Here is a 24,022-nt window from a genome sequence, read left to right as displayed (position 1 = left end):
GCTGAATGATGCAGACATCGAATAAACCCAGCAACATTCCACTGGAAGAATATGACATGCATCAACTGATGCCATAACGATGCTAAGAATACCTTTCCTTAATTGCGTGATTTGAAGAAATGCTCCGAAGCTGGTTGGTAACTTGCCAGCAATATCTTGAGATTTGACACCATGAGATTTTTCGGATTGAGTTACATAAAGTGCAAGATCTTAGGTTGCGAACCACAAAACTAGGCTGCCGACACACATTCTTTGAAACATTTCTCGAAAGTTCGGATCGTACCAGAGAAGCGGGGAAGGGCAAATGGTTAACATACTATTTCCGTCAACTTCATAAAGCAATACTGCTGTGCGCAGGTAAAGAGCAGTAACTGCAAATTTTTCATTTATTTATTTATTTATTTTGCATTTTTGTCATCTATTGTACGCAAGCTTTATTGTACAAGTTTTCTTGTTTGGTTTCCGTTGAAAAAAAAGCGCGAAAAAAAAAAAAAACCGTCTTAGTTCCAACGTTTTCCTATTGTTAGTATTGAACCCACCACACATTTCTTCAAATATCTCAAAACCTCAAATCTGCAGATACTGCCGTTTACCTGCACACGGTAGAATAGGAAATTTTAAAGTTAAATAATGATTTGATATGTTTAATTTTATAATTACATTTCGTACATTCGATGGATTCTCCGTTATTTGAAATACAATGCAAAACACATTACAAAAAAAAAAAAAAAAAATCTATAAGATCTATTTTGTTTTCTAAAGTGAGACAATGAAGACAGATTTATTAAATGAAAATCGCCAATGAAAGTTAAAAAATATACCAGTACACAAACAGTTCAAAAATGAGGAACCCATTCATTTCTTAAGTGAACCTAAATAAAAAAGAAAAACTAACCCGAAGTGCGTAGCAGCTAAGCTGTGGCTCTGAAAAATGTTCTGGAAATACATTTTGTTTTTCGAAAATGTATAATTTTTAACTCGGTGACCTTCGTTGGATTAAAAAAGCAAAAAAAAAGTTGTACAAAACATTAATATCAAAATGTAACACAACTTTTCAGTGACAACTAAACCAGTTTAAAACCCGTGATGCTTTTCGAGTATATTATTTATTGCTCATTCATAAATGTATGCTGAACTTTTATTTCAATGGCGAAAATATTTTAGCATTTATAATAAATAAAATTCCAGATATTTGGAAGAGAATAAAAGCGTTTTAGGACTCCTCCACTTCAAAAACAAGAATTTTATTCTTCCCTCGGATAATGAATTTCTCGCGTGACTTGATTTTTGAAGCGCTATATTCAACAGTTTCAAATATTCCTGAGTAACGCGTCATGTGATCAAAAACCATTCGTTCATGCATTTATTCAACCTGAAAACGATGTTAGAAACATTTTGCCATGTAACTATCATTATGAAATGTATTCGGACAAAATAACTGCATTTCGTTTTGTCTTTAAGCATTACGTCGCATATTCGGTGCTACTTTTGACTTATTTATTCTCGCTAGAGATAGTAAAGGAAATGAAGTAGTTTCTGAGCTTCATTTACTATTCAAGTTATAATTCACGTTTACCTTAGCATTCACATAACGTAAAAAAGGTACAAGTAGTTGTCTTTGAAGGAAAAAAAGAAGGGGCTCGTATTCAGCTTAAATTTCTGTGGTGAGAATAACGTTTAACGGTAAAAGATCGGGAACTTTAGGACATATATTCTTTAATTTTTCTTGTTGCGGCTAAAGAAAGCTAAAAGAGGCTCCTGAAATGTCTCGCCCGTTTGTGTATGCAGGGCCGTGTCCAAGAGGAGGGTTTTAGGAGTTAAACCCCTCCCATTGGGGGAAAATAATGATAGAAAGCAATATGAAGAAAATATTTAACTTAGTTATAGTGTTAATGTTTATGTCAGTGCTCTTTTTTGAAGTCATTTTCTTTTATTTTTTTCTGTAGTTTACGAGTGCCCAGTTTTCACCAACTGAAATTATATTTTAGAAAATCAGTTGCAAAATAAACACTAAATAGACTGACAATACAAAACATCCAGTGGGCATATTTTTTGGTATACAGCATGTAAAAAAATATATATTTGTGTGAATTTTTAATTTTTTTTTGCAATATGCAATCAATATGCAATGTAGTTAACAGATAAAAATGCTTTATTCTGAAGAAGCTGTAAAACAACATTGTATGCACTAGCGCAGCCGGAGTTCGGAGAAATAGGGGAGGGGTCTCAAACATCCCTACATGTATATAATACTATACTTGTTATCTCTTCCTAGGAATAGTAATGCGTATTAAAATCAATGGTTCTGACCCCTAAAGTACTCCATTGCTTGATTATAACCATAAAACAGAAATGAATTACTTGGTACAAGGGGTGTTTTCATGCCACTACGAGAAATGATTTTTAAAAGATCTTTGAAACCCCTCCCTTTGTGAAATCCTGGACACGGGCCTGTATGTATGGTCTTAAATAAACTGTTAAGTTAACTTTCATGAAATTTTTGATTTATGAGTTCCTCCTATCCACAATTCAAATTAACTATGAGAGGCACTTCAGTCTCTTGCCAGTGACTGTTGAAAGATTTAAAACAAAGACATGCTCACTTAACCTGTCCAATGAGACATCTGCCTTGTCAGAGCAAAATCCAAATGCATTACTTCTTCGGCTGATTTCTTGAATCACCGCAAAATGGCGACTACAAGCTCTAGAATTGCAAATCAGTTTTGCTTTGCATTTGACTGCTATATTTTGTTATCTCTATAAGAAATAGTAAAAAATTCGTTAGGATCTTTATAAAGTTTAAGGTGAATACAGGCCATCTTCAGTTCACAATCGAGTTTGTAGTTTAGAAGCAGCATGAGATTAAAAAAAAAAAAAAAAAAACCTGAAAATTTTTATTAAGATTTTACGCGAAGAAAAACAATGACCTGTTGTCAAAGGGATTCGAATCAGCGTTCTCATTATTTGTAGAAGGACGCTTTAACTTTTACATTGAACGAGACTCGACTGGGGAATGGGAAAGATGATGCAATATATGCTGCGCACCGTAATTCTCGTGGTGCAGGCGTTTATTTTCTTCGATCCAATTTACTGTAAAAGATTCTAAGTACTGAAAACACCCCATTTCGCAGTAATATTCGCTTAAAAATGCCTTGAATTCTTAACAGTGGATTTGATGCATATTAATAAGCTTTAAAGCCAGAAACTTACCGGGTTTTATCACTGAGCCAAGTTCCAGTCGAAGCAGGGGACACCTGCGGTATTCTGAACAGCCTGAGCAAGTTCGCTACTTGCAAAGACACCTCACTGTACGATCCCCCGATGACACCGGTAATGGCCTTGGTGTTGAACTTGAGGGTGGGAGCAGAGCCATTAGGACATTCGAAAGCAGTAGCATCCACCGTGTTGATCGAAGCCCTGATGAACTCTAACGATTGGTTCAAGGCATAGCTGTCACTGGAACAGGTGTCCAGGATGATGGCCCCCAACTTGATGTCCTTGAGCAACGATGGATCTCGGTTGATCTTCTCCAGAGCAAAGAGCATGGCTTCCACTCGCTGGATCCCTCTGTCCTTGTTGATGAGTCCACATATCTCCTTCCCTCCTTTTTGGTGGATAGGGTGGAGGCCCCCCAGCATGACATCGCCCTCGATGATGGCTTTCCTGCCATGGCTGAAGCCGAAGTACAGGAGGACAAGGCTGGCCATTCCGAACAGGTGGGAGGCAGGCAGGCCCCCGCCTCCACCCCTGAAGGAAGTTTTCGACATCGTCATCGCCTGTGGATGGCAGGACGAGGTAAGAGGAACCTTTGCCTGACGTAGAGGCTTCCGGTATGACTACTTTGACGTTGCATGGGTCCGCTGTAAGGAAGATCCAGTGGATAAATGTGTTCAACTTCTGAAATCTTCCTGAAAAGAGAATGACATAAGAGTTAAAATAACGGTTTTGAAATTACACAGGGGGCATCTTTTATGCATCCAGTTCAATACCGCTGTAACAACAAATTTAAAAATCTTAATTTTATGCTAGTATTGCAGTGATAACACCTTGAAGTTTAGAATGAAATACAATAAAAGAGAGATATTAATAATTACACATGCATAAAAATCTTTATCAAATTTAATTGTGTTTCATTTACCATGGATTGAGTATGGTCATGTTCCCAAAGGGTTAGTAAAATGGGCTTTAATAAGTTAGAAATTTCTGAAGAATTTTGTGTTACTAATGCGAGAAGCTGAAAATCCTGAACCTCATCAGATTCTTGGCAAACTTTTTGTAGACGACGATAACAAATTAGTCAAAACGCTTTATCAAACTGCATAGTAACTGTCAGTTGAAAAAGGATCAAATAAGCTTTGTGATACAATATGATTAAAGCGAAAAACCAACGTAAGTAAAGCGCAAATTCACATTTTTCATGAGAATTTGTGCATTAGTTTCGATGGATGCTTTCCTTTAACCATATCAACTGTTATTTCCTTTTTTTTAAACCCCTTGATTCAATTTTGATTCTTCATCCTGCACAAGATAAATGGTTTTAACTTTGAGAACATGGCAATTCCCAACTTTTTAAAAACTCATACGTTTTGACATAACATATTTCTTTTTTTTTTATTCACTGAAAACGTGTTCAGAAAGTTCATTATAACATAAAACACAATATGAATGTAATGCCTATAGCGCTTTACTTTTCAGCACAATTTATAAGCATAATATATAAGTTATTCAGTGTTGAATTCGTTTAATATCACTTGTAATAATATTGTAACAACTAATATTACACTGATTGAGGTAGAGCAGTGGGATACCACATGTATCTTTTAAAAAGAAGTTTAACAAGTTTGCTACATGTAGTTCGGTTTCCATGCGATTATTTTGCTGATATATTTAATGCCAGATGTGCAAAGCTAGTACCTAGCACATATATTCAGTAAAAGCCTGTTGTTACTTCAATAACTAGGAAAGTTTCCAAAACATCGAACTGCTTGGTATAATTGAGTTTTATGTGCAATTTAAGTGGACTTATCTGACCACTGTCTGAAAGTTTTAAGTTTTGACACGCGCAAAAATATTGAATTTGCAGAAGGTTCTCCAAATCTTCCCGGTGATATTTTTCCTTCTACTACTATTTTAAAATCGGTATCCTTCAATTTGTTAAAACTTTTAGGCGTTGTGAAATAAGAAAATATTATATTTATGTGCGTGAGAAATATAAAATGTGAAGCATTAAAACTTTAGTTAATGGAGGACATGCAGTTAAAATTAGTTAAATTGCATCAACTGCATCTCTTGAAAGGTATGCTATAAAACAAATCTTGTAAACATTACCTAATTTATTTTAAACTAGCAATGGGGATTCCATATCACTAAAGCATGAATAAAGACAATGTAGCAAGTTACAGAGAGTTTTCAGACAACATTAATTTGTTATGCAAAAGCTTTGTTCCAAAAAATGTCTCGAAACATTAACGATTTTAAAAGGTCAGCAATGAAAATGTTTGTAAATGAGTTGATTATTCAACTCTTTCTCTCTTTCTAACACCTCCCCTCTTTTTGTATACATATATCCCTCGCCCACAGTTTTCATGCAATTTGCAAATGAAAACCGAAGAAAAAAAATCCTTCTATAATAGAATTAACCTCTATGGCAGCCTTCGCGTGGTCGTATCCAGAGGGGAGCATGAGAGGGCAGCTACCTTCTTTCAAATTGGAAAATATTCAACAAAAGGAATTTCAAAAAGTTGATTAAGCTAAGTGTTACTTCCGTTTTCTAAAGTTGTCGAAGAGCTCGGCTTTGCTCTAGTGTGTGTGACGATTTTGAAATCGAGTATTTATTCTTTGGGAACTCATTGCGAAGGCAAAGTTATCAGTATTTAGTTCAGTTCGATTCCGTCTCACAACTGACTACAACAGTATTTATGTCGAGGACTGCATACTAAGTGCCTTGACTCCATTATTTCTTATACCGATAGATGGCAGCACCATCACCGAATCGAACAGTTAATGAGAATTTAGAACTAGAACAGGAGTTAATAGCTACCTGGTGCTAGCACCCCCAGAGGTATCGTTTCACTTGGAGGACATTGAGACCACGAGCATATTTAACGTCGCCCAGTCCCCTTTAATGACGACGGTGGATCTTCGACCATTGAGGTTCGCACTCAGGACCCTCCGGCCCCGAATCCGACACTCTACCGATCGGGCTACCACGGGCCCATTTAGTTCAGTTACCGTTACAATGTTTCTATGAAGGTAGCCCAAGGTGATACGATGCTAAAAAACACTTCTCGTTTTTAAACTTCCCACAAAAAGTGTTCTTTCTTTTTGTAAAAGTGTATTATTATACACGGCCCAATTCTCATATACCGTGAAGAGATTAGATCTAGGAAATTTTCTCCCCCAGGCCGGTCGTTTCAGAATTTTCTCGGGTGCGGGGGAGGGGGGGGGGGGAGTATATGCTTAATGCATTATTTTTGTGGAAAAACAACAAAATACATATGAGGCAGTGAGAAGTAAGTGGCAAAATTAAAAATTTGGAGATAACCAGCACAAATGGTGGGTGAACCCCTCCTCTGTCTTGGGGCAAGAGATGGTACTAGTAGCCCTGGTAGTTGCTGCTGTACAGCATGATTTAGAAATAAATTCAATGAAAGCCTACCTAGGATGTTATCTTTAAACGCGTTTTACTCAAAACTTGAAAATGTCCACTTACATCTCTTTGCTTCTCACTGCCTGATATACAAATGCATAATTTCTTTGCTTCCAAAATCTGGAGGGGAAGGGGGCACTTGATCACCTGGTTGCCAAAATGACGGGTCACCCCCTTCCAATTTGGGCATGATGCACCTTTGCGCCTTCGGCTACTGTCCAACCACGGATTGCATGGAATTTTCAAACTTCCAGATAAGACAAATCTATGTGAATAAGGGGGAAAAGTAAAAATTTGATGCGCGTATTCCGCTCATTTGAATGAGACTCTGCTTCTGCAAAGGCTGACATCGGTAAAAAATCATAGATTCTTCCATTTCGGCTGTAAAACGAATGTTTGTCTTTCCATACAATCCGTAGTCAGACAGTATGCATGTATTCTTCGATTAGAACAAGAACCTCGTCTTTGAGGCCCGTCCTAAAGCGTAAGAAGTTTCCATGTATCAAGCAACTTAAGCTCTTGAATCTGACCCGAGTTCTCTGTCGTCAATTCAGTGGCGCTACGAGAGGGTGGTTCCCTGGGGGTCGGTGCGGAAAATAACGTTCTTTGCATCTATATTGACAAAAATTAAGGTTGACATTGTGGCTGAAAAGCAAGGGCTCTGCAGAAATCTGGGAAATATACTGAAAATCACTGGAAAACCTCCCAATTTACACTTGAATGCCAAAATCGGACTGTACTTTCTGTAAAGTACAGTCAGGTCCCGAATCACGCGAGGGATGCGTTCCAAGACTCCTCGCGTAAGTCGGAATTTCGCGTTGTGGAGAAATGTATGTATACATTTTTTTAGAAGCATACCAAATTCTTTTAGACACTTATAAACACCCCTTAAAGTGCCTTAAAGCATTCCTCAACCATGCACAAAAGTTTCTTACATAAAGAACTGAATTTTTACTGTATTTAAAGAATAAAAATTTTAATTAACATGAATGAAACATGAAATAAATTTGTTTAATGTTCAAGCATATCGTGAATCTTAGTTTTTTTTTTTTTTTTTTAAATCATAAACTTTCTCTTTCTTCCTATCTTCACATACTTTAGATGCAGGTACCACTAAGGTGCCATCATATTTCATAAACTTTAATATTTAGAATGAAAAAAAAAATAAAGAAATGAAAGATGCTGAGAGTGGTTATTTGATGCACTAACGACGCGATGCGTAGACTAGTTTGGTGTGGAAATTTTCGCTGTCAGTGATGCTTAAAGGGATATGATAACATTCACAAAATCAGTATTTAGTACAGGGGTAATTGCGTTCCGGTATTTTACCGAATTTCCGGTATTTTCGGACGTATTTCCGGTACTTTTACGTCCGAAAATACCGGAATTATGTTTTTTTTTGTTATGCTTTTATCTCCCTACCTCCGCAATTTTTTAAAATTACATAATACTCATCAAATATACCTGCAAGAGCCTTAAGATGGACGCCTATCCCTTAAGATGTACGAATGTCAAGATAATTTGTATAACACCAGCACAAAAGTATCTTTGTAACCCATTAAAAATTTTATCAAATGTACACACAATATTTTGACTCAGAACTACTTAATACTATGCCAAAGGTGCACTTAAGTAATAGGGGCCAAAGGTTACCCCCCCCCCCATTCTCGCTTTGAAACTTTCAGGTATTTTTTGATGAACTCACAATCACCCTTGTTAGTAGCAATAACGAAGCCGATACTTCCTTCAATAAAAAATTCGTGTTATGGACGAAAAACTCGTATTGGCTCTAAAATTCGTTACTCATGAAAAATTCGCGTTATAGCCATTTCGCGTTGTAGCGGGAGTCGACTGTAATTAAGAAACATTCCAACATATTTTAAAGTTACCATTTAAAATTAAACAGACAACACAGAAACGCTTATTACAGGAAAACAAACGGTAGAAACTCCGGGACGTAAATCTCTTCTAAGCAAATTGCGTCCGCATAATATGCAAGGAGAGCGCGAGGGAAGCAGCCTTTTAACTCACAATGAGAAGTCACAGCGTTTCGAAAAACAATTCATAAATGGGTGGTAATGCGTTTGCCGTGATTACAAAAATCTCATTTCCTGCGGGTGCTCCAAGTCGATGAGTTTTGCCCTGGGGGAGGGACTAACAGGAATACTCATTAAATGGTCGTTTCATGCCTCTTGTTGCGTTCTTTTGCTACGTTTTGCATAAGTCGCCATTTTTTCGATCGTACTGTAACGTAGAGCCACACTGCTTGATTGTACTTATAATTAAAGTAAAGAGTAAGAGTTACAATGGGAGAAAAAATACATCCTAATTGGCTTTTTTTTTGAGCAATTACGATTGCTTATTGTTCTCATTTGACTGTTTTGAATTCCTATCATTTTATTTTCCCGCCAGCACCACCGGCCTCACGATGCTGCTCCTCTTGCGAAAACCGTCTCCAGGTTGCGTCCATATCCTACACATGCACGCATACACACACACGCCTACACACACTCATGCCTGCGCACAGACACAAACACACTCTCCTACACACACACACATATGCCTGCGCACAGACACACACTCTCCCACACACACATATGCCTGCACACAGACACAAACACATATGCCTACGTACACACGCACGAACGCCTACAAACACGCGTGTACTCACACAGCACTGCATACACAACACGCACACACATGCATACACACACGCACGCACACACATGCGCCTACACAAACACACGCGCATTCATACACACACACGCTCGTGATTGCGAAAAACATAATTTGAATTGAAGATGCCAAAAATTCAAATTATTTTTTTTATATCTATTTTTATTGGATCATGAAATACCGAAATATTTTCAAATATTGAAGAAATTATGCACAATTCGTGCATTTTTGACCGTTCTACCCATATATCAATAGTATTATTGCCTCTATGGACTTTATTCACGGTTTGGCAACGGTCCCATCAGTTGTCCGTCTGCGGGTATTTTGACCAACTACGCAGTGTCAGCAGTGCAAAAAAAAGGTTTTATTTAAGGACTAGTGGTACCCGCACGGCTTTGCCCGTAGTTGAAAATTAAAAGATCATTCGGTTCGCCTGTATATTTACAAATAATGGATGACGAATTTCTCGCCAATTGGCTATGTTCATTCGCTCTCCCATTCCACGTCATGATAATTTCGTAATTTACTCATCCATCTTATGGTAATTTTTCTCCAGAAAATGTTCTTAAAATTGAAATAGAAGTACAAAATCGAATTTTCAAAAAATCGCTTCGATGTGCACACCCTCATGCTACGAACTAACTTTGTGCCAAATTTCATGAAAATCGGCCGAATTGTCTAGAAGCTATGCGCGTCACAGAGAGCCAGACATCCTACAGACATCCAGACATCCTTCAGACATCCAGACAGAGAGACTTTGAGCTTTGTTGGTAGTAAAGATTACTGGACTTCATGCACATATGAACCTGCTGAGATCTTATACAGACTTATGACTGCATGAAAAATGCAGAGAGATGGAAAAAGTAAAAGGAGAATTCTAGTTTTCACCATGTTTCTGATGAGGAACCAAAGAGGCTTAAACCCATGAAAATACAATAATAAAGAGAGTATTTCGCATCAAATGAATCGTTCATCATTCTGTTACAACGTTTCTTAGTTAAAAACTTAAAACACCTTTCATTTTTAAATCGATACAAGAGTTTATAGGCCGCACAAAAGCAAGTGTTATTATTCGCTGTAGTGCCGGATTTTCGTCTGCTTCATTTCTCACAATGCACTGCAGTAAGTGTTTTGACATGCAGTGACGTCAAGTGAATACTGTCCATTGGCACAAAAGAAAAAAGAAAAACACCTAAAGTATTCTGCAGTTATCCAAAATTTAAAAATAGTCATAAAAACCATTTGAAATGATTTATCAACCTGATTCAAAGTTCTTTAGCTACTCGAACAGTTAACTTTATTTTAATGGAAATTTATTATAAAGCTTAATAACCAGACGCAAAATTGAAAATGGCCTCAGTGAATAATTAGCGGAAACTAGAGCTTGTATTTCTCAACAAAGTTCATCAACGTTTCCTTGAAATTTGTCCAATACAGTCACGTAACATAGGCTTGTTTCTATACTTGCTAATCATTTTAGCGAACAAGTAAACTGTCGTAAATCCCCAAAAGATACTTCAGAACAATGTCTGCTACGCTTTTGTTTCAAAAACGTTGTAAAAGGATTGTTAATGTCGGGTCAACCATTCCAAAACGTTTATGAAACGGTAAATTGTTACGTGTCTACTTAGGTAGTTCTTTGCGGTCTTCTTTCAGTACCAGATCAAAGAAATTATTGCAAGTACTTATGTTTCAGCGTAGGATCAGTAGATATTACTCAAAAATTTGTCAAAGGGAAATTCCATTAATATGAGTATAATTTTGTATACTTGTTGGGGAGGAAAACGTGTGAAAGGTTGTGGCTCTTTAAGAAGAGGTTGTGCCGCAGATTGTTGCTTAAGTCCTCGGATGCTGGCGTTTTAGAGACGATTCCTTGTTGTGATGAAACCCTGTCATCAACAATATTGCCATTTTTATTGAGCTACAACGTTGCTACTCCCCATTCCCTTCCACGAAAAGTTGAACGTTAACTAATAATCATCTTATATAATTAAAAACTGAGCGTATGTATCTATGTATGTGCCTATGTATCTATGTCCAAGCTTCTTCCCCCGAACGACAGTGAACTGACCATCGAACCAGGTATCGATGGATTCGTCATCTTCCCGTCTTTATGTTTGGCTATTTAACATAATCCTCAGATAATAATTAATGGAGACATCAATTAAAAACTATTAATTATGACACTTAGATTTTGACATGAAATCCCTATTTTTCGAAGGCTTTCCTTCATTTAAATTATTATTCAGCGCTTCATCTCAACTTTCCGCAACAATGCTTTTATTAAAATTTATAGCGGTGAAGAAAATCATTTAGACGAAAGACCTGTTGCCATTTTTTTTCTCGAATATAAACAAGTAAAACTCTGGATTTTGTTTTAAAGGCTTTTCCTGTAATCGGGGGATGCAAAATGTTTTCTTTTTGGTTATTTTTCCGCAATCTGCCGCAAAATTTTATTGATTTTTTTTTTTTTGGTTCAAGTCTGAGTGTTGAATACGTGTCACTTGACATAACTTTTATTTTCAAGGTGTACCGTGCAAAGCCAGGCGACGCAGCTAGTTATTTATACAAAAGCTAATCTATGTATACTGTACAATAAAATAAATTTGTGTTTGCGCATGCGTCTCGGGAAAGACTAGCTACATGAAATTTGGTACACCCGACACTATGAACCTTGTCTCTCGAGTTTGATAAATTAATTAGAAAAAAAAAAAAACAATTTTAGGATTTATGTGACTTTTAGCTTGTTTCTTTTCCAATAGAACCCATGTATTACTTGCTGAGTTATCGCATACCTTAAAATAGCGAAACTCCAGTTCTTTCTTATTAAAGAGTCTTATTCTAGTAATATTTTCTCAAAGAATTCAGTTTGTTAGACGCAAATATACATTGTTATGAGTTGTGCAATGTATCGAATGTTGCAACAATGTCGACTTCTTTTACAAAAAAAATGAAAATCAGTTTCTTCGACAAGATACGAAGTAAAAATGCTTCGCGAACGTATGTATTCGATAAAAACCCAACCGACAGTTCAACGAACGTCGCGAACGAGATGCAGGGAAGATTTAAACTAGCAGTCTGGGGGGAGAATTTATTCCATTTAGGTGGGAACGGAGGGAAAAAAATCCACAAACCCAAACTGTCGGTTTTCCGATAATGACCATGCCAAGCAAAATCGCTGTCGATAGGAGAAATGAGCCGTTACGTATGAAAAGGTGCAGTACGTTGTCATCAATCGCCATTTTTGGCCATAAAATTTGACATAAATAGCAGATAAGTCCTCGATTTTCTCCTGACTTTTGACAGTAGTTATCAGTGTAGTTCCACGTACATTGACATAGCCGCCATGCGTCAGTTTTTACTTCCTTTTACAAAAAAAGGAAGTATTGTATTTGCGAATAAATTTTCACTCAAAAATCGGCCTTAATTTCCATTTTTCCCACCCCCGAATGAATGTTGAGTTTTTTTTTCAACCCGACCACACGTGGATATATGCCTAGGAACGTACAGACACCCGAAATATCCATTTTGACGAGCCCCGAGTTAATTACGACGAGTTTTCTCGTGACGTCTGTATGTACGTATGTATGTCGCATAACACAAGAACGGAATGTCTTAGAAAGTTGAAATTTGGTACTTAAACTCCTAGTGGGGTCTAGTTTTGCACCTCCCTTTTTGGTTGCATTCGGATGCTCCAAAAAGGGTCTTTTGCCCCTTTTTGTGGGGAAATCGTTGTTAATTTCGATGTAAACTCAAGTGATGTTACAATTTGGCGAACACTTGGCGATATATCGCCATTCTTTTGGTCGCAATGTTTTGTCGCCAACTTGGCGACAAATTTGGCGATTTTTATTTATTTATTTATTTGTTTTAAAGTCTGGTTTCAATTTATCCATCGTTGGTGATATTTAGAGAGTAAACTATTGAATCACATTAAAACTGCCAATAATGAGAAAATGACATTAAATTGGAGTAAAAGGAAGTCATGTGATGCACACATCAGCTCGCTTCTCATAGTATGTGAAGTAGCATTGCGTTTTGTATTTGTTACCGTAAAAGTGAGAAACCCGTTATTTCGTAGAATAAGAAGGTATTTCTTAAAATAACTAGACAAGCCAGTTGAAGTACAGGGTGGTTATAAAATAACTTAATGTGCTTAGAGTCCTCTAGCAAGTGAATTATTGGGCGAAATATCGCTAAATTTCGTGGGTGTACGTAGCAGTCCAGACCATGAGATTTCGATTCCTACAGTAAAACGAGCTGATGTGTTCATCACATGACTTCCTTTTACTCCAATTTAATGTCATTTTCTCATTATTGGCAGTTTTAATGTGATTCATTAGTTTACTCTCTAAATATCACCAACAGTGGCCAAATTGAAACCAGATTGAAAAAAAAAATTAAAAAAAAAACCCCCAAAATACTTGCGATATATCGCCAAGTGTTCGCCAAATTATAACACCACTTGAGTTCACATCAAAATTAACAATGATTTCCCTCCAAAAAGGGACAATAGACCCCCTTTGAAGCATCCGAATGCAACCAAAACGAGAGGTGCACAACTAGGCTCAACTAGGAGTCTAAATACCAAATTTCAACTTTCTAGGACATTCCGTTCTTGAGTTATGCGACACACATACGTACATACAGACGTCACGAGAAAACTCGTTGTAATTAACTCGGGGATCGTCAAACTGGATATTTTGGGTGTCTGTACGTTCCTAGGCATCTATCCACGTGTGGTCGGGTTGAAAAAAATGCTCAACATTCATTCGGGGGTGAGCAAAATGGAAATTAAGGCCGATTTTTGAGTGAAAATTTTTTCGCGAATACAATACTTCCTTTTCTTGTAAATAGAAGTAAAAATAGTATATTAAATATTGACACCAAGGGAAACTTTGGCGCCGTATTAATACATTACTGTGAATACTGAGAAATTAAATGCCAAACAATGCAGTACACATTCGTTTTCTTAATTACAAATGGATTTGTCCAAAGAACGTTCAGGAAAACAGTCTTTGAATTTCAATTTAAAAAAAAAATAACAATCAAGTCCTCACATGTGTTTCAGCACGGCAGCAAAAATGTCTTTTTCCGACCATTCTCATGCAAGATGGAGATCGTCTCTCATTGGAATTTCGGTACAGAGCGTGTATCGGCAGTATTTCTTTGATAGCAATATTTCTCATTTCCTTTGAAAATGTGTTCAAAATTCCGATCGCGAAGAAATAATTAGTATTTGTCAAAACATGCGATCGCATTGTGGTAAATAGTTTAATCACCAGGAAGTACATTCTCGAATTTAGGTTTTATAAAGGGTGTCCCAAAATTAACGCAAGATTTTAATTTGCTACAATTTTTGCTGTGAATTATTGGTAGCCACGGAAAAAGAACAATTTGACAGCTGGGAGTTTAGGGTTAGTAAAAATGGAGTGTCATGCTATTATACAGCCAGCGAAACAATTCAATCACTGCATAAGGAATTTCCTGTTCGTGTACTCTCTCGTTTCGGTGATATGAATTGTACCCTAGATCGTGCGATTTTACGTCATTAGACTTCTCTCTTTGGGGTTATTTGAAGTCAAACGTCTGTGTCAGCAATCCCACAACCACCTGCGCATTACCTAATTGCGATATCGAGCGCCAATAACAGTAAACTGCTTGACCCGCCCAAACTTTCATTATTTTTAAAATAATTGTTCGATAATGAAAACGCATTATAGAATCGAAAACGCTCCATTTGTAATAACCCTTGACCCTCAGCTGCCAAATTGTTCTTTTTTCAAGATTGCCCACAATTTAGTGCAAAAAATGGCGGCAAATTCAAATCTTGCGTTAATTTTGGGACACCCTATAAATCAATTTTTTAATGTGCAACTAAAAGTTCCCGAACGTGTCATTAGAGCCGTTGTTTTTCGGAGAACCCTTTTGGCATTGAAACTGCCTAAAACTGTTTGCAACAACAAACCCTTAGGTATTACGTTTCCTTGAATGTTATGCAGCGACAAAACAACTTAACAATGAAAAGGCGGCGCTGAGACATTAGGAAACTTCGTACTCTTATTCTGTGACACAATACGGAGAGCAATTTGTAGTAAACTATTTTGCAACAGCTAGAGTAAGTATTGACAGTTGTCATTGTTTTCTTGTTATTTCCGTCTATACAAGGAAACAGTGAACATGGTTCAATAAAATTTATTTAGAGTATCTGGATCTCGAGCGAAATTAATATTTAATTTTATTTTTAACAGTCAAATGCCTTTAAGGAGTAGTAAACACTTTTGTGTAAATGCATTTCTATAACTATGTTTTTTGATTATAGAAAGTGGGTAAGTTGATGAAAATCACTTGTTATAAGGATTTACTTTGAAAGTAAAGCAAGTCCATTCTTAGGAAAAAAAAAGACACTGTGGTAATAAAAGGTAAAATTTGCAAGTAGGAGAAGCTAGGACAAAATGAAATAGCCGGGCTAAGTGAAATGGTAAATATTTTCGCAGTTTACAGCGCCACCTATCTAGCAATGATTTAATTGTGTTCTTAAAAAGATAGTTTGGTTTCAGTCAAAATAAATAAATAAATAAATAAATTTAAAAAGAAAAATTAATCTGAGTTTTGACATATTGAATTCAAATTATGTTTTTCGCAATCACGAGTGTGTGTGGGGGGGGGGGTATGTGTGTTTGTGTGTAGGGGGTATGTGTGTGTAGGCATGCGTGTTTGTGTCTGTGTGCTGGTATGAGTGTGTGGGTAGTTGTGTGTATGAATGTGTGTGTGTGTGGGGGGGGGTATGTGTGTAATCATATGTGTTTGTATCTGTGTGCAGGCATGAATGTGTGGGTAGTTGTGTGTGTGTATGTTTTTGTGTGTGCGTGTGTGTAGGTGTCTGTATGTATATATGAATGTGTGAGTAGTTGTGTGTATGTATGTGTATGTTTTTGTGTGTGTGTATGTGTAGGTTTCTGTATGTATGCGTGTGTGTGTGTATGTATGTATGTGTGTGCGTGTGTGTGTATTTGTGTGTAGTTGTATATGTATGCGCGTGTGTGTAGGACATGGATGCGACCTGTAGACGGCTTTCGCTATAGGAGCAGCATCGTGAGGACCCGGTCGACGGTGATGCTGCGGAGGGTGGCGGTGGGAAAATAAAATGATAGCACATCAAAACAGTCAAATGAGAACAATAAGCAATCGTGATTGCTCAAAAAAGACGGTGGTAATAAGAGGTAAAACTTGGCAAGTAGAAGCTAGGACAAAGTGAAAAAACGATCTAAGTAAAATGGTATTTTCACAGCTTACAGCGCCACCTATCTAGCAATGATTTAACTGTGTTCTTAAACAGATAGTTTGGTTCCAGTCAAAAAAAAAAGAGAAAAAAAGAAAAAATATTTGAAAAAATGTTCTGAACATCAAGGTTTATAGTCATTTTCAAAATTTGATACCCCTACTGTATATGTATCAAACATAATACTTTGTGATTTATAAAAAATATATTTTTTAATGAATGGTAATTAAATTTTTAAAGAATGGTCATATATCTTTTAAACTATTATTTGAGATCCAGCAGTGTCCAGTGCAGTTTATTTAGTTAATCTTGGGTATGTTTTGATTTTAAATACATAACATGATTTGTCAAGTGCACGAGGGGCGAAGTGAAAAATTGTTCATTTCGTTTATTCATTCCTTTATTTATTAAATCACTTACGCACTCCTTTTTCACTGATTCATTTACATTTCTTTGTTTATTAATCCACTTCTTTTATTATTCACCAACTGATTTATTTTTTCTAATATGTAAATTAATTTGTTAACTGTTTCATTATTTATGCATTCATTCGTTTACTTTTTCATCCATTTGATGACAAACGTTTTTAATTATCAAACATAAAACATTTCATTAAAAATAATTTTTATTTTACACTTTACCTCATGTATTTTGTAATATTTTTTAAGGTAAATTGATTCATTTCAAATGTCTCGAGCAGGCTAAGACTAATAATTTTAAACAACCATTAAAACTTCTGTTACGAAAAAGTTAGATATTTCTGGACCACAAATGGCGACTGATGAGCTCAGAACTCAAGATTCAACAACTCAATACTGATGTATCTCTATGGGTTACACAAACAAGGTAACGTCAGTTAAGAACAATCTTAGTTGGTAATCGCATTTTGTGTTTCTCGTAAGACATAAACTTCAATGATAAGTTTGGATGATTAGCCGGCGAATTGATTCGTTTCTAATGTAGGTTGTTGATATTAAATGATGATTGATATTAAGGTATCCGACTAACGTTGAAAAGGCGATTTTCGACCAAAATTCAATTTTTCTCAAAATAGTTTTATTCAACAGCTCCATTCTTTAAGAAATTATGAAACATTTTGGTTTTATAATTTACGCGAATTAGAACTCATGTTATAAGCATTTGAATACTAAATGTCTGCAGTATAACGAGTGTTAAGTCTAATCTTTACTTACGTTTTTTGAAGAATGCAATTATTTCTCGATACTGGCTACGGAAAACATGATTTTGCAAATTCTATTCAGTATTCAAGCATGAAATTTGGCATGCCTGTCTTGTAAGTACTTGTGAGTGGAATAGACCACAGATTATGTAAATGATGAAATATTTTTTGATTTATAGCTTTTTTTACCGAAAAAAGGTGACTAATTTTTGAGAAATTTCTGGATAAAATCACGTAATTTGTCATAAACCTTAAAATTCTTGAAATATTTCTTAACCTGCAGTCTGTTTCATGTGTAATATTTATACATGTGAAAAAAATCTAAGCAAATTGTTTATAGCTAGTTAATTTTTATTGATACAGTGTTTCTCCTAACTGGTAATTTTCAGTCATTTTTTCCAAAAAATCACCCATTAAAAAAAAGTTATTGATATTATGGTTTATTTTTAAGCAAAATACATGTTTTAAGATCATTCTGCTTCTAAAAAAACATTGATATAATTTCATAACAGTGTTTTAAAACAAAACTGCTCCGAACCTAGTCGGATACCTTAAACGTTGATATTAAATCATCTAGTAAACAAACATTATTCAGTTTCATGAATGGTACCTTTTTTCCCAACACAAACAGCTCCTTGTTTAGGAATGTCATTTGCACCTTCGTTGAGTTTACGAAGTTTGGGCTGAAAATATATTGAACCAATTCATTTTCAAATACTGAAATACACGTGAAATATGTAAATGTTCGGTTTACTGGTTTATGTTTGTCTAACTTAATAGTACATAGTCAAAGTTCAGACTTTAAATCAATAACTATAATTTTTTTCAAATTTTAGAAATGCATTGGTATTGTCTGCGGAGAGCCTATTATATCATAAAAAGATAATACACGATGCTAGTTATACCTTAGATGAAGATTTAAAATGTCTTGTAGTTACAATAAGCAAAATCAAAACACTAATTGTTGCAAATTTTTCACTGGTTCAGAAGGCAGCAATTCTCGCCTTATCTCAACTTTACACCATTGTTCTCATAAATAATCGATTTCTTTTAGATTTTAGATGTTTTCACGAACATCTAAATTTGTATTAATCACATCGTATAGACGACTTCAATGGTGCATTGAAAATTCTTTCCTACTGACTTGTTTTACAGTTTAGTTCAATTGTTTGTTCTTGATGCAGTTCTGAATTTTGTTTTACTTACAAATCATACTTCTTTTTTTATTGTTTATTAAATTATAAGAATTTCAGTGGTTTTTTGATGACTTACACTATGTACTAAATTTTGTCAAGAAACATTTGTGGATGATTTTCAAATGCATTGCATTGACACATTAGGTTCGACACAATTCGAAAGTTTTTGTTGATATGAACATTATAACTTTCCTAGGTATAAATTCCTGACAATTTATAGCTTTCTAACGAAGTTTTTTTTTGTGAGTGAATTTGCTTAGATTTTAGAAATTCTGAAAATTTTCTTGGAGATTCACCGTTTTTTTCATGACTGTTGCTTTTATAAAACATTCTGCAATTTATTTTATAAAAAAATTTGAGGATTCTGTATCTTTTGCAGATTTAATAGTGTATCTCTTCTTCATAACTTCCTTTTTATTTTATAAACAAGCACATAACCCGTATTTTGAGATTTTAGTTAAGACTAATGTCATGAGACAACCACGAAGAATACACATAAGTTTTGCTACAAAGCATTATATTTGTGCCAAATAAGTTGTTGCATGCATTTTTAAGCGACATTGTACTGATCCTTTCTTCAACTTTCAATAAATACTCTTGCAAAAATGAACCTGCGCAAAAGTTTTTTGAAGCATTCAACCAAGTTTTCGTCTTACGAGTGTGCTGGTAAAAAGCATCGTTTTAGAAGCCTCTTTGCAAAAAAATATTGATAGAAACGGTTAACGGTATTAAGAGCTTTGAAATAAATCATTCCAAAATGTGACTCAGTTCAAAATGTCAACAACAATGAAATATTCAAGGACTTTTTAAAGGAACAAACATGCAGAATCGAAGGAGTCTGGCATTGCTTCTATATTTCTATTGCATACTAGCTGTACCCAACGCGCGTTGCTACGCCAACAAAAAAATACATCATTATACTGATTTTCATGACAATCAGTTGAACGGGGCAGAAGTTGCTACTCTGCAGTGCCACCTGGTGGCGAGTGGCTTCAATGAGCATATTATGCACCTTCTCCGTGGAAAAATACATATATATAGCAATTTTCATAATAATCGGTCCAGGTATCATGTGAAGCCGTGACTATACTCAAATTTTGTACTCACGCAGTTTGCAAGATCAATCCATCGCTAAAAATATCAAATAGAAAAAGTTTTAAATCCCCCCGTTGCATGAAAAGTCATAAAACAATAAAGAAAGAATTTATTTGTTCAAACTCAAGAAAAATGGCAACAGCTAACTTCTTATCAATGAGATCTTTCACGCGAATTCATTTCCGCTGCCGATAATTTTATTCTTATTTATCCAATGGATTGTGACTTAAATTGGAATAAAAAAGGAACGATCGATCGGATTTTTTTCGAACTGGCCTATAAACAATCCCAGTACCAAAAATAACAAACGGTGAAAGTTTCAGCCAAATCTGCCGGGTAGGTTTTGAGTTCATGGATGACATACAGACAAACATTCATTTTTATATATATAGAAGAAATCTGATTGAAATATCTTTCGGAAATAAGCCTAATCCATCGTTTTAAAATCCTCTCTAATCACTATGCCATAAAAATAGCAATAGAAACATTAACACTATTAAAAAGTCAGAAAACGTATTCATCTTATGTGCGACTTAGTTCAACAACACAACGATGAAATTCACAACTTCTCAAAAATGAGTAACAGAAGCTTTGCATTGTTTCTGTATTTCTATTGCATAAGAAATCTAATTGAAACAACTTTCGGAAACAAGCCTAATCCATCTTTTTAATATCCTTTCTAATCGCTTTGCCATAAAAATAGCGGTAGAAACATTAACACTATTAAAAAGTCTTAAAACGTGTTCATCTCAACATGTGCGTCATAGTTCAGCAACACAACGATGAGTTTCACAACTTCTCAAAAATGGGTAACAGAAGCCTTGCGTTGTTTCTGTATTTCTATTGCATAAGAAAACAGATTGAAACAGCTTCCAGAAACAAGCCTAATCCATCGTTTTAATATCCTCTCTAATTGCTTTGCTATGAAAATAGCGGTAGAAACATTAACACTATTGAAAGTCTGAAAAGGTATTCGTCTTAAAATGTGCGACTTTGTTCAGCAACACAACGATGAAATTCACAACTTCCACAAAAAATGTGTCACAGAAGCCTATTATTGTTTCTGTATTTCTATTGCATAAGATATCTGATTAAAACAGCTTCCGGAAACAAGCTTAATCAATCGTTTTAATATCCTCTTTAATTGCTATGGCATAAACATAGCGGTAGAAACATTAACACTATTAAAAAGTCTGAAAAGGTATTTTATCTTAACATGTGCGTCTTAATTTAACAACACAACGATGAAATTCACAACTTCTCAAAAATGAGTAACAGTGTGTAAACTTGCAGTGTTTCTGTATGTCTATTGCATAAGAAATCTGATTGAAACAGCTTCCGGAAACAAGCCTAATCGATTGTTTTAATATCCTCTCTAATCTCTTACCATAAAATTAGCGGTAGATACATTAGCACTATTAAAAAGTCTGAAAACATGTTCATCTTAATATGTGCGTCTTAATTCAGCAACACAATGATGAAATTCACAACTTCTCAAAAATGCTTAACAGAAGCCTTGCATTGTTTTTGTATTTCTATTGCATAAGAAATCTGATTGACACAGCTTCTGGAAACAAGCCTAATCGATTGTTTTAATATCCTTTCTAATCGCTTGCCATAAAAATAGCGGTTGAAAGATTAAGAGTATTAAAAAGTTTGAAAACGTGTTTGTCTTCAAATGTACGACTTAGTTTAGCAACGCTACGATGAAATTCATAACGTTTCAAAAAAGAGTAACAGAAGCCTTGCGTTGTTTCTGTATGTTTATTGCATAAGACATCAAACTGAAACAGCTTCCGGAAATAAGCCTAATCCTTCGTTTTAATATCCTCTGTTAACGCTTTGCCATAAAAATAGCAGTAAAAATATGAACACTATTAAAAAATCTGAAAAGGTATTCATCTTAACATGTGCGTCATAATTAAGTAACACAACGATGAAATTCACAACTTCTCAAAAATGAGTAATAGAAGCTTTGCATTGTTTCTGTTTTTCCATTGCATAAGAAAACAGATTGAAACTGCGTCCAGAAACAAGCCTAATCCATCGTTTTAAAATCCTCTCTAATCACTATGCCATAAAAATAGCAATAGAAACATTAACACTATTAAAAAGTCTGAAAACGTATTCATCTTATGTGCGACTTAGTTCAACAACACAACGATGAAATTCACTACTACTCACAAATGCGTAACAGAAGTCTTGTATTTTTTTCTGTATTTCTATTGCATTAGAAATCTGATTGAAACAGCTTCCGGAAACAAGCTTAATCCATTGTTTTAATATCCTTTCTAATCGCTTTGCCATAAAAATAGCGGTAGAAACATTAACACTGTTAAAAGTCTAAAAACGTGTTCGTCTTAACATGTGCGTCTTAATTCAGCAACACAACGATGAAATTCACAACTTCACAAAAATGCGTAACGGAAGCCTTGCATTGTTTCTGTATTTCTATTGCATAAGAAAACAGATTGAAACAGCTTCCGGAAACAAGCCTAATCTATCGTTTTAATATCCTCTCTAATCGCTTTACTATAAAAATAGCGGTAGAAACATTAACACTATTGAAAGTCTGAAAACGTATTCGTCTTAAAATGTGCGACTTTGTTCAGCAACACAACGACGAAGTTCACAACTTCTCAAAAATGAGTAACAGGAGCCTTGCAGTGTTTCTGTATGTCTATTGCATAAGAAATCTGATTGAAACAGCTTCCGGAAACAAGCCTAATCGATTGTTTTAATATCCTCTCTAATCGCTTGCCATAAAAATAGCGGTTGAAAGATTAAGAGTATTAAAAAGTTTGAAAACTTGTTTGTCTTAAAATGTACGACTTAGTTTAGCAACGCTAGGATGAAATTCACAACTTTTCAAAAATGAGTAACAGAAGCCTTGCGTTGTTTCTGTATGTTTATTGCATACTAATGGTACCCGCACGGCTTTGCCCGTAATAGAAAAATTAAAAGATTTTTTGGTTCGCCTGTAAATTTACAAATAATATATGGTGAATTTTCTCGCCAATTGGCTTGTACCCATGTTACGGTTCCACGTCATGATAATTTCGTATCTCGCCAATTGGCTTGTGCCCATGTTACGGTTCCACGTTATGATAATTTCGTAATTTACTCGTTCATCTTATGATATTTTTGTTCTTAAGACTAGAATAGAAAAAGAACCGCATCGAATTTTCGAAAAATCGCTTCGAGGTGCACACCCCCATGCTACAAACTAACTTTGTGCCAAATTTCATGAAAATTGGCTGAACGGTCTAGGCGCTATGCGCGTCGCAGAGATCCAGACATCCTACAGACATCCTCCGGACAGAGAGACTTTCAGCTTTATTATTAGTAAAGAAGACATCTAACTGAAACAGCTTCCGGAAATAAGCCTAATCCTTCGTTTTAATATCCTCTCTTAACGCTTTGCCATAAAAATAGCAGTAGAAAAATGAACACTATTAAAAAGTCTGAAAAGGTATTCATCTTAACATGTGCGTCCTAACTCAGCAACACAACGATGAATTTCACAACTTCTCAAAAATGCTTAACAGAAGACTTGCATTGATTTTGTGTTTCTATTGCATAAGAAAACTGATTAAAACACCCTTTTCCCAGAAATCAGCCTAATCTATCGCTTAAAGACTTCTGGGCAATAGACTATTTGCTAGGCGCACCGAGAAACAATGCCGTCACTTTTGGATCAATACCTTGCTTTTAGTTTTTCCCTCTCTTTCAAGTCACATAGGCTATCAAATGCATCGCCGTAGAAAAACATTCACCACCATATTTCTCTTTCTCAGACATTTTGATAGGCTGTTCTTTTTTTTTACTGGTTTTTAAAACTCAGAGGGAAGGCAGAAATGTGAAAAGAAATGACTGCATTTGGGTATGAACCAACTTTTTCTCGTCATTTTTCTTCCACTACAGTGGAGATAGATAGCTCGGTT

General features: G+C 35.5%; 1 protein-coding gene across 1 annotated transcript in view; it reads right to left on the bottom strand.

The window, feature by feature from the left end:
* The window catches only part of LOC129220528 (metabotropic glutamate receptor-like), a 133,841-nt gene extending 130,068 nt beyond the window's left edge, over window positions 1-3,773 (bottom strand). The window contains exon 1 of the mRNA XM_054854959.1: window positions 3,211-3,773. Within this exon, the coding sequence (XP_054710934.1) occupies window positions 3,211-3,773 (563 nt within the window). The remainder of the gene's footprint in view (window positions 1-3,210) is intronic.
* Window positions 3,774-24,022: the final 20,249 nt, after the last annotated feature.

The sequence above is a fragment of the Uloborus diversus genome, chromosome 1 (genome assembly GCF_026930045.1).
Source record: "Uloborus diversus isolate 005 chromosome 1, Udiv.v.3.1, whole genome shotgun sequence".
In the NCBI taxonomy this organism is placed as follows: Eukaryota; Metazoa; Arthropoda; class Arachnida; order Araneae; family Uloboridae; genus Uloborus; species Uloborus diversus.
The sequence above is the reverse complement of the archived record's forward strand: the minus strand, read 5'-3'. Positions and strand labels throughout refer to the sequence as shown.